Source organism: Vicia villosa, linkage group LG1 (genome assembly GCF_029867415.1).
Source record: "Vicia villosa cultivar HV-30 ecotype Madison, WI linkage group LG1, Vvil1.0, whole genome shotgun sequence".
Taxonomy (NCBI): domain Eukaryota; kingdom Viridiplantae; phylum Streptophyta; class Magnoliopsida; order Fabales; family Fabaceae; genus Vicia; species Vicia villosa.
This window is the reverse complement of record NC_081180.1, coordinates 17,038,304-17,049,975: the sequence shown is the minus strand read 5'-3', so window position 1 is coordinate 17,049,975 and position 11,672 is coordinate 17,038,304. Positions and strand designations below refer to the sequence as shown.

General features: G+C 35.3%; 2 protein-coding genes across 3 annotated transcripts; both read left to right on the top strand.

The window, feature by feature from the left end:
* The first annotated feature begins 531 nt into the window (after nucleotides 1-531).
* LOC131601744 (uncharacterized) lies at nucleotides 532-1,718 on the top strand. The gene has a single exon (XM_058873627.1). The coding sequence runs from the start codon at nucleotides 543-545 to the stop codon at nucleotides 1,554-1,556; it is 1,014 nt and encodes a 337-aa protein (XP_058729610.1). The 5' UTR covers nucleotides 532-542; the 3' UTR covers nucleotides 1,557-1,718.
* A 5,710-nt stretch (nucleotides 1,719-7,428) lies between these two features.
* Nucleotides 7,429-11,081, top strand: LOC131629790 (uncharacterized). 2 transcript variants are annotated; one of them, XM_058900590.1, is made up of 5 exons: nucleotides 7,429-7,710; nucleotides 8,483-8,635; nucleotides 8,863-9,038; nucleotides 9,503-9,641; nucleotides 10,801-11,081. In XM_058900590.1, exons 1-4 carry the CDS (start codon nucleotides 7,579-7,581, stop codon nucleotides 9,603-9,605), a joined length of 564 nt encoding a protein of 187 aa, XP_058756573.1. In that variant the 5' UTR covers nucleotides 7,429-7,578; the 3' UTR covers nucleotides 9,606-9,641; nucleotides 10,801-11,081. The 2 variants fall into 2 exon arrangements, with proteins under 2 accessions (XP_058756573.1, XP_058756581.1); XM_058900598.1 differs by having other exon boundaries at nucleotides 10,792-11,081.
* The last annotated feature ends 591 nt before the right edge of the window (nucleotides 11,082-11,672 follow it).

Genomic DNA, 11,672 nt, shown 5'->3' with positions numbered 1-11,672 from the left:
GCTAGATAGTGTGATATAGACACTACTTACTTAAGTCATTATAATATGATTACAATGAAGAAATACTATGTTTAAGTCTATAACTGTTCCTCTTTTTGTTCTTTTTTATACTATCTTTTGCTATTTTTCATCAAATTCACAACAAATTATCACTTTTTGTGACTGTTTTGTTTTTTTGTGCCAATATACCTCACATTTATCTTGCAAAATATGCATTCTAGATTATATTTCATGAGTTGGCAAACCCTAGAAGTCTGTGTCTATATTAGAAAAGTAACTGTAACTGAAATTTTTAGTTATTATTTTGTAATGACTAATGAGTACACTTGAAGTTTTATTACCCACTAACACTCACAAAACACGTCTTTTGTTTGATGCATGAACATTTCTCATGTGATCAATAGTCGTGACTCACACACCTTTTCATTTTCCTCTTCACAAATGGTAATTCCAAGAGCCCTATTTACCACACTATATAAACAAAACAATGTTTCCCAATTTGAACATATGCACTGTTTCATAATTCCATATTTGCTTCCATCATGGCTTCTTCTTCATCCTCTTCTTCTACTTCTTCTCCTCCTCCCTTACCTATTTTCAATGTTTCCCAAGAGGATTTCCTTGTGTTCCACAAAATGGACAGAGACCTCTACACCATCCTTGTCACCAACCTCTCTCGTGACCCTTCTGAGTCCATGCATTTGCTTGCTATGTGGCTTTGGTTGGAGAAAGTTGGTTTTCATAAAGTTGTAAAGAAGATTATGTCTTTGCCTGTCATTTTGATCAATGAAGTTGCTGATGAATCACTCATATGTTTCACTTGTCTTAACACCAATGCAAACAGCAACCCTTACCTAGTTGCACTTGCATCGTCGTCTTCGTCTTCGTCGTCTGGTGAATCCAATGATATCCCGCTTCTTCAAAGCCTGCTTGAAGAAGAAATCTCTCTGAAATTCTTCTACGAGTTTCGCCTCGAAGCCGCTCGAGGAATAGAGAGAACAAGACAAGAGGTTTGCTCGAGGGCATTGAGTGACATCATGCAACAAGCCATGATGAGGAACTCGGCGGAGAGAATGGTGGAGAATAGTGTCTGGTTTGGATCGATCGGACCCTCGAATCTGCAGTTTGGTCCCGTTGGGATTGCTAGTGCAATGGCGCAAGTGCAGCAACCGGCCAACAATGCTGCCACCGTCGGAGGAGAAGGCGGAGGGGTTGTTCCAGCGGATGCTAGGACATTATTTGTGACATTTTCGAAAGGATACCGCGTGGAGGAATGGGAAGTTAAGGAGTTTTTTACTATGGCTTATGGAGATTGTGTTGAGGCTTTGTTTATGCAGGAAACTGCACCAAATGAACAAGCACTTTTTGCTAGAATTGTGTTTCGTAATGCGAATACTATTGATATGATTCTGAGAGGGGCTACAAAAGTCAAGTTTTCCATCAATGGAAAACATGTTTGGGCAAGAAAGTTTGTCCCTAAGAGAGGAAGTAGTGGTGGTAGGGTTATGGTTTCTGGAGAGACTTCTGGTTTCGGTAATTCTGGATTTGGGATGTAAAACCACGTGGTTTGAGAAAAGTTGATGATGTTGTTATGTACTGGATGTTCATTTGCATAAATAAAATCGTCTGGTTTTTTATGAAATCAAATCTATAAAAGTGCTTTTTGTTAATTGTTGTGCAAGTTAATTAATTATGGGTTGTTGTATGAAGATTTTCGATGGGGGATTAGCCCTAAAATTATGGATTTGATTAGTCTTTATTTTTTCATCACCTGTGTATGGTCAAACTAGGTCGTTGAATGAATGGTTAATGCAGTTTTCGTGGGGTTTTGAGATTTTCTTTAGTATGAAATCGTAATTCTCTCTAGTATGTTTGTGATAGAAACAACGGCACAAATTAGGGATAGGATTTTAAAACAGTTACACAAAGCAAAGGAATACGACTTAAAAACGATTATGTTGTGAAATGGTATAGTATATCTAGAATTCCCAACAAAACTATTTTTTGCAAGACACAATGGAGGAGGAGCTTGTGAATAGGATAAAGTTTTCATCCTAAAAGTGATATTTTGGTAAGAGGAGAGATATCAACTACACATTGTTTGAATAGGTAAGGATTTTGGGTGTGGTATCTAGTTCCTTATAGGTTGTTTGTTTTTCTCTTCTCCGTCGCGCCTTCGAATATTTTCTCCATTCTTATTCTTGATCTTTGTTACTGAGGAATATTTTTTCCATAACTATTCCTACAGATCCCCACGAAACATCAGAGATCTACATAAATCAAATATTTAAGAAATTTATATTTTTAATTTAAAACTATGACCCTAGTATTTTGTTATTTTTCTTACTTTAGATAAAACACAAATATTTTGCAATTTTTATTTTTTTAAAAATAAAAACGTATCTTACATCAATATATAACAAAAAAAATACAAAAACACTTGCAGTTACAAAAACATAATCACTTATTTACTAATTGAATGAAAAACAAGTTATCAATTGAAGTATAGTGAAGTTGAAGAATAATTACGATAAGTACAATGAACAAATGAGAATGATTGTTATGATGATAAGAATAGAGGAGATGAGAAATGGAGTAGACAAAGAGAATTAAGAAAAGAAATAGAGGAAACGGTGAGTACACTGAATGTAATAGGTGCACTTTCTAACGTCTAAGTCAGTTTAAGATTCAAGATGAGTATGGTGAAAAATGGAGATCAGAAAATGTACCTTGCTTATGTGCGTGAGCTGATATTATACCTTAGGTCAAGTGAGGTGAATTAGAGGAGAATTGAGCCTTAGCTGTTTGGACCTTTGGCCGGCTCAGAATAGTTGCCCCCAAGGCTTTGTTGGGCATTGAGTGAGCCAGGCCAGCCTATAGTGGTTTTAGGTCGGCCTCTAAGATGTTGTCTGGTGTGAGCTGGAATTGAATCGTTTGAAGTTAGTTGAAAAAGTAATGGGAAACAAGAGCATTAAATACATTTCCAACATGAAAACGATTCGCCGTCTTTTCCTAGCACATGTGATGATGTGACAAGTTAGGGCACAATGTAGCTTACAATGCACTCAAGTCTGTGTATGTCCCAAAGAGGAAATCTAGTCGTTGTCCATAGAGAAAATTTTTCTTTCAGTGATCTGAATCATTCAACTATGCTTGAACATAAATAGGAGTAATTGTCCATAGAGGGAAATTTCCACTCCCTGGTACCCAAGTTTATTCACAGCTCTTCTTATTGGTAAAAACCTATTCCTTTTAGTCTCTAAGAGTGCTTTTCAAATTTCAAGTAGTTCTGTTGACCGATGTCTTTGCCTTTTTTCATTACTACACTCCTTCAATATCACATTCACTAGGTACCTTCTTTAACTCAAGCTTTTACTTTCTGAACTTTAGTATTTTTCTGCAAAAATGAGCGATAGTACTGTTCATCTATTGAGTGGTTCAGAGAGAGATACCTCCACTTATGTGGGAATAAGGACATCCCCTAATTCCCATCTCCCCTTGCCCGCGATAGAGTAAGTCCAAAGTTTATATCCATATTTGATGATTCTGGCCTAGAAATAGGATTTGAGCACTCCTTGGAAGAGGATGCTTCTTTGCTCGATTCCTTTGAAGCCTTTTTTTTAATCAAATTTTGGAAAAAGGGACAATCACGCCAAGGCCCTTATCCCTCATCCCATTTTGACTAAAGAGAAGATTTAGGCCAATCAACAGAAGAGAGAACACGCTGATGATTTCGTCTAATTCTACTTGAAAACCACCAAACATGAAACGAATGATACTGAAGTGATGAGTCATTAGGAGCACCGAGGTAGAATCATCGCGGTATCTTAGACTACACTTGGAGAAAATTTTAAGGCCGTCCACTTAGTCTGGAGAGGTGTACCATTGATAGAACTTGTTGACGCAACAAAGTATGGCTGGGTGAATGCAGAAGTAGTGGGAACTTCACCTATTCTAAGCAATTGAGACGTTATAGACGTTTCCGACATAGTGGTTTGTGTTCCCCTAGAATGGTCGGCTCGTCTAGTGGTCCCGGTGAAGAGGATATATGATTCCCTTGACAAGTGAGATGCCACTCTATGAGTGCCTGTTTTCAAGAATAGGGTTGCACTTGCCTTTTTCTGACTCTGAAGTAGTCGTCTTGAAGCATTTAAAAGTTGCCCCTTATCAGCTCCATCCGAGATTATGGGCTTACAATAGGGCATTCATGTTGTGCGCTGATTATAAGTTCTAGAAGCCTTCTTATTGGTTGTTTTTCGATCTGTTCCATTTGATGCATTCCTCCTAATATAACTTCTGAAACCAAGGACTTGTTATCTTCCATCTACAAAATATCCTTGGTTCAACCCCTTCACCTCGAACTAAGGTGATTTCCCGGGGCGCTTTGTACTAGTAAGGCCCCATTTTCCCAAGGCCCATATCTTTTTTTGTTACTTCCCTGATGATTCTCCTTACTTCTGCAGAAGTTCATTCCCAAAGTACTAGTCTTCCCTTCACTTTAACTGGTATGCCCACTCATACTGTACCAAATTGGGTTCTCTTTCTCGGGACGAGGTGGTGATGAAGGAGGAAATAAGCTTTTGGTTCCACATACTTAGTTATGAGGAATGGTTTGGCTCTGGCGAGGTGTCTCCTACATAGGCGAGGTTGAAGCGGATTAACATTTATGCCATCGTGAGTGTAGTAAATATGGATGACAGGAAATAAATATTTTGTGAGAACATAGTCTTCGAATTTGTTTTGACATGTATGATTGTATTTTGTATGTAACATGGAAACTATGGACAAGTTGAAGATTTTCTTTGATCTTGTTAATGCCTAAGGCGTCAAGGAAGGTTATTCAAGCTGGTTTGTGACACCTCCTCCCCAGATTACGGATGATTCTCTGCTCATTGCTCCTATCTCAACCACTGATACTACTATTGCCCCTAGTGTCAACTAGCTGGTCACTGCCACGACCACCTTGAATGTGGGGGGATGCGTACCCACTTCCTATTTCAACAAAGATGGGTCATGTTGAAGATCAACATTACCTACAAGAATAAGGTTCCCCAAAACAGACTCATCTTGTTGAGGGAGATACTTCGAGGGAGGTAACTTCCGTTTTACAGATGCTAGACGTTTTCTCTTCACGGGTTGCTCGCATTCATAAGGAGGCCACTGCTACTATATCGACATCAGATTTTTCCTTCGTTTAGAAACTCCCTGAGGCGGAGAAGATGGAAATCCTCTACGAGATCACTTATAATAATATGTGTCAGGCATCTTCTCTGTTCTCTCTTTCCGGTGTTGACAGGGGTGATGTATTGGAAAGAGACGCTTGGAAATGGAAATGTGAAGCTATGAAATGGAGGTGCTATATTCTCTAGGAGGAGTTTGTTGTATTGCAGGAGAAAGTCAAGCATGCTGACTCTTTACAAGAGGAGACAAAGACTCACAACTCCCAATCTACCTTGGTCGCTCGGGTAACTGAGCTGGAGCCTCCCTTAAAGCATTAAAGAAGCAGTATCTAGATGCCTCTGATATTGTTGCTGAGAAGACTCTTCATTTCTCATAAAACCAGTAAAATTGCAAGGCCAAAAGTTTGTTACTTTTCTCTAAAAATTTCTAAACACCTAATTCACCTCACCTTCGGTGCACTCTATACTTTTACAACGCTGTTTCCACATTCTTCTTGGAAGACGATCAATCTGAGAATTGAGCGACATATCTAAATGATGGTCGCTCGAACTAATAAACGGATGATCAAGAAGTTGTTTGAGTGATATGTTACACCATTTTCCTCTCACGTCGCTCCTTTCAAGATTCGTTGCAAATCAACAATGTTATGTGTATACCAATTCTTACACCTAATACATACACCGTATACACTATTCACCGTATTTATACAATGAGCAGTGTTTTTTATTAAAAAAATATTTTAAAAAAAATAATTATTTTTTTAAAAAGAAATTTAAATTTTATTTTACAACATAGTTATAAAGTTGTGTCGTTAACCAACTTCGCAATTTTACTAACCATAAAAATGTATGAGACAAACCAATTATTTTCTTTATAATTCATCAACCACTTTCATTACTTTATTAACCAGTAAAATATATACTATTAACCATGTTCTGCCACTAAATTATAAATGTATTAACCAACTTCTTTACTCTACTAGCCAACTTTATTTTACTATTTAATTTTTTTTATTTTTGAGAACTTATTAACCGAGTTATAAACTGTATTAACCAACTTTATACATAATATTAACCAAAGTCTGAGCGGTATATACAATAATTTTTTATGTTAGAATATATATGAACCAAACTTTGAACTGTATTAACCAAGTTTTAATGTTTCATTAACCAAAATAATTTTAGACAAAAATATATTAAAAAGTCAAAATAATATGAATACACTGTTCATATATTTGTGAACAGTATATACGGTGTAGTGTATAAATTTGGTGTATGAATAGCATTTTTCTTTGCAAATATACCTATGGGTGTTCAAAACCAAACCGGCCCAATAGAAAACAGCAAAACCGAACCAAACCAAACCGAAACCGCAAAAAATCGTATTTGGTTCGGATGTGTTTGAGCCATTTTATAACAAACCGTGCGGTTCGATTCGGTTTGCGGTTTGTAATTTACAAATCTCTGCTAGTGGTATTGCATCTTCTTCTCATCTTCTTTTCCAAATACATATCACATATTCTTTTCTAGTCTTTCATCTCTTACATTCTTTCTTTTTCATCTTATTATTTTATTCTATTGTTCTCTCTTTCAATTACGTTTTTAATGGTCCTTTTCTTATATAATCGCATCTCTTCTGCTCTTTCTTTTTCATCTTCTCTAATATTTCATCTCTTTTTTTTTTCTTTCTATTTTATTATAATGTTTTTGATATTATTTTATGCTACTATTTTATATTTTTTATTCCACTTTTATCTAATATTATTTTTGTATATTAAATGAAAAGTTGTTATTCAAATATGATGAATTTTGTTGTTATTTGATAACGCATAAATGACTAAATACAAAGTTATGTTGTCATCAATATGTGTATCTATGGGTCAATAATCTTTTTTGTAAAAAAAATCAAACCAACCGAACCAATCTAAACCGCATTGGTTTGGTTTTATTTCTAAAACCCCAACGAACTAAACTGGACCGCACAGTTTTTCCTCTTGCGATTCAGATGATTTTTTACGTTAAAACTACCCAAACCGCACTGCGAACACCCCCTAAATATACCAATATAAGAATAATTTATAATTAAAAAATGTGGGTAGTTAAATTAAATCTTAAAATTTTTGTTTAAAAAAAAGTCTTAGAACATTATGGATTAAATTAAAATGCTTATTCACCTAATTTACATTTTACATCATTCTTGCTAAAATAATATTTTATCCGACTCTTACAAATTCTACAAAGAGAAGTGATTTGGACATTTATGAGCGGCTTCAAGAGCATCACTAGCATTGGGATTACTCGTTAGTGAGATTGCTCAAGTCTCTTTTCTTCCCCTTCATCATCCTCGGTAAAAATTTCGATTTCAATTTTAGGGATAAGAGAAATTTTAGTTTGAAAAATGGATTCGGAACCGAACGTGGAGGAGCCAAGTTCTTGGGACGAGTTATACAACATCAATTTGATGCCTTCAGAGTTATTTCTCAAGTTCCGTAAAGAAGTTCAGGGTGTTCGTGTTGCTCTCAATATGGAGGTTTTTCTTCTTATCACTCTTTTTCGTTTTGACTTTCGAATTCATGGTTATACTTGTTTGTCATGGTTGCATGTAAGTTAATTTCATATTTGGACCATAACTAGAGTTGCTTTGTTTGATTGATTTGAATTTGAGGTTGATGTTTTAGGACTATAGAAGTAGTTACTGTGTAAATCAGTGTATTCTCATCAAAACATCAATCTTGCAGTATTGTCAATTGGGGATTGCAGAAATAGCGGTTTTATAGTGCGCCAGTATAAGTGTTATTTGATGATGTTTTGTAGTAAGCCGCATACATCAAATAGTGATTTATTCAAATTCCGCCATTTGGTTGAGGAGTTTAATTTGTTGGGAGGGGCCAAGTTTCTTGAATTCCTGAGGTAGAATATCCAAAGGTGACAGTTAAAAAGGAATGAAGGAGTAAATACTAATGGTTCATTAGTTTATCATTCATGGTGCATAAACTAGATTATTCTTTGTTTCTAATTGCACTACAGTCAAATGGTTACATATTGTCTTGTTTTCCTGTTTTCGTGGTTAAATTCACTTGTTCCTTGGATACAAGAAGATTTAAAGAGAAATCTAAATTAATAGGAGCGCTTCTCTGTGAAGTTTAACTTTTTATATTGTTGGATCTCTTCGGTTAATATGTTTATTTTGTGGGGGTTGGTTCCTTGTCAATTGTTTTGATATGGTGACTATTACTTACAAGAGATCAATTTTTGTGTGTGTGTGTGTGTGTGTGTGTGTGTGTGTGTGTGTGTGTGTGCAGATATATAATGCTCCTATCAATGAAGTTCAAGCAAAGCTTGTATTTAAGCCTTTGACACCAGAATGGAAATGGAAGTTCATTTATGAGCCCATTCAGCATGATGTTCGTATTCTCTCAAAAAAGATCCCAATTACCAAATTTCTGAATCTTCAGGTTTGACTGTATTCAACTATTTTGTTTTTGTAATCATGACATGGCTATGATGTTTATGTTGATCCTTGCAAAAATGTATCAAAATAGTAATGAATGAGGCTTTTATTAATTGCCTGTATGTATAAATTTCACGGTGTTATTGTTGTTGTCATGACTCATGATAAGTTGATCTCCCACTTTCTGTTTAATTTCATTTGAAGAGATTCACACTGACGTAATCAGCACAGGTTGGTGTAGGACACAGTTTTAAAATGCACGCTACTGGTTGGAAATGGAAGCTCACCACATGTTTGGGTGGAGATAATGTATCGCGAATCCGAAACAAGACATCGGTTGGTTTGTTCCCCGGATTTGATTTACGGTTTGGATGGAGGGCAGAATATGTTCTTCCCGAGCTTACTGGGCAAGTTTTGAATTATTTTTTTTTATCACTTCAATGAAAGTACTCAATCCAGTCTCGAATATAAGCATTTTTTTGTTTTATTTGGCAGTCTCGAATATAAGCAAGTTTATCTACTTTTACTCTATTTAACAATGTCATTCATAAAATCCCCATCAATTAATAAAAGTTTTATTTTCCTATGACTGCTATATTTACATGGAACAAGTTCATATGAAGGATACTTTTGAGAATACACTTATTTTTTATTAAGATTAAAAAAGTTAATTGCACATAACTGAATTCATAGGAAGTGTTTGGCTATTTTTTCTTAGAATAAAGACTGGAGGGAGTATGCACTTAAGATAGTTGATTTTTTGTTGAGCTATTCTTTTTCGTTTATGATTTTCTGATGCGCATGTGATACATGCTGTATTTGTTTCATGCAATTATTTCGTAAATGATTTACTAATTTAAACTTTAAACAGGGGTCTAGGTACTGGCGAGCCAATGTTAAACATGCAGTCAGGGCGTCTACAAGCATCACTTGATAGAGTTGAGGCCATAGTAACCCACAGTGATGCTGCTTGATTTGGTAAAAGATTACAGTAGAAGAGTGTAACCAAGGTACAGAGTTTTACACAGTGGTCAAAAAAAATGTGAACATGATAAATGAATAATTATAAATGTTTTCTGAATTATGAAGATATCATTCCTTATTTCAAATTGATTTCTCTTTTAATTTCTTCCGCACTGGAGTTCATCGATCAGTCTGTTTTCTAGTAATTTATGGATTTATAATATTCCATGGACACTGAATCTAAAACTGTTACTGAGAAGAAGAGAAATACACATTACTGTTTAGGTTTAAACCTTTATTTTCTTCCAAGTCTGCGCGATATTGCTGTTTATGCATTCTTTATCTCAGAACACTTATTTTTCCTGTAAAATATACTGGACTGGCAGTGGTTAGAAATAGGGAGAGATAAGAAATTTAAGAGTGGATTGGGGCTTATATGGCTTGCTGTTTTGTGGTTGATTTAGAACGCGTGGAATGATCATTTGTTTAAACATTAAGGTGGAGGTGGCAAAGGAGGTGGTTGCCTGACCTTGGTATCTAGAAAGGCTAACTAACACCTCTCTTTTTTGTGAGTGGAATTGCGATCCTTTGACTAGCTTGTCTAGTTGACTTCGTTTGCGTCTTTTCCGGGCCATTGATAGTAGATGTCGGTTCAGTATGGGGGCGGTTAAAGTGTGGACAGTGCCAGGCTTTCTTTCTTTATCTGCTTCCACGTTCTATTAAAACTGTGGTGTGGTGCATTTTTGTTGTAGTGGGTTATGTAGTACTTCCTTGTAGGTGGAGGTTAGTGTTCGAGGTAAATGCTGTGGTGTGCTGCAAGCCAATTTACTGCAAAACTTTGGTCTGTTGGTTAGTTGGTTTCCTGCAGTTTTGTTCCTTAGGTACCATAGTGTTATAATTTCTTAATTTCTTTGTTTGAGGTATGCCGGGCTTGGAACATGTTTTCTAGTGTTTTTTGGGTTGGTTTTTCTTTGGCTGTGCACATGTTGGTGCAGTTCATTTGTATTATCCTTCCTGGGTTCCATACATGCCTTGTGTGTGGTTGCTAAGTTATTGATAAATATTTTGCTGATTAAACGAAAAACTGGACCGATAGTGATAGTGGTAGGTTTAGGTGACAGTAAATTATATAACATCATAATGGGCTTCCTTTTACTTGAAATTTGAAAATGATGAATTTTTCTAATCTGAGTATAGTTTCTGCAGGATGTTAAGTAAACTTTTGAAGTTTGTCACTGCCTATTTAAATGCCTACAAGCCTCATGAAGTGCAGTTAAGCTAATAACCAGTAAGGTTATTTGAATTTTGTGGCATGACCCTTAGTATGAAATTATGGAGCAGTTGATGAGAGAAAACTAACTCACTGTAGCCAAACGGCTATTTACTTTGTGCATACATTAGTGTAACAGTCAAGTTTCATAATGTGCTTTTTGCCTGTTTGATGATTTGTATATGTGGCTCTATAGTTAATATTTTTCAGATCCAAATCTATGATGCTCCTAATTCAAATTTCAATTTGGCTAAAAGTGGCTTATATCCGCCTCAAAGAAAAATGGTTTATATAATCAAGGGTTAGTCTCCCACAATGCTGACAAAGCAAGTTTTGAATTTCAGTTGAGAAATGTGATCAATATTTCTTCGCATAAGAATATATTTAGTAGACATGCAATTTTTAACATGATTTTTTTCCTCTCTTGAAGGTAGACAAAAACACATTCATAACCTTTGCTGAGTAAACCAATTTTCTCCAACATAGAAGAAGAAAGGATTTTTATTTTTTATCAAAATTGATAGGTAAAAGTTTAGAAAAAATGAGTTTTGGGGCTCACAGGATCATAGACAGCTCCAAGATTTAAAGTGTTTTAACTTAAGTAAAGTGTTTATAGGGACACTTACATATTACCCCTTCCGTTTTTTTTATTATAAAATCACTTTGATTTTTTTTTTTTTAAAATTATAAATCATTTTACAATAACAATGAATAATTAAGATCATTTATTCTATTTTTTCTTACAAATTTTCAATTTTATATTTCTCATACCATCAATAAATGGTCATTTTGTGAAATATGAGTTCAA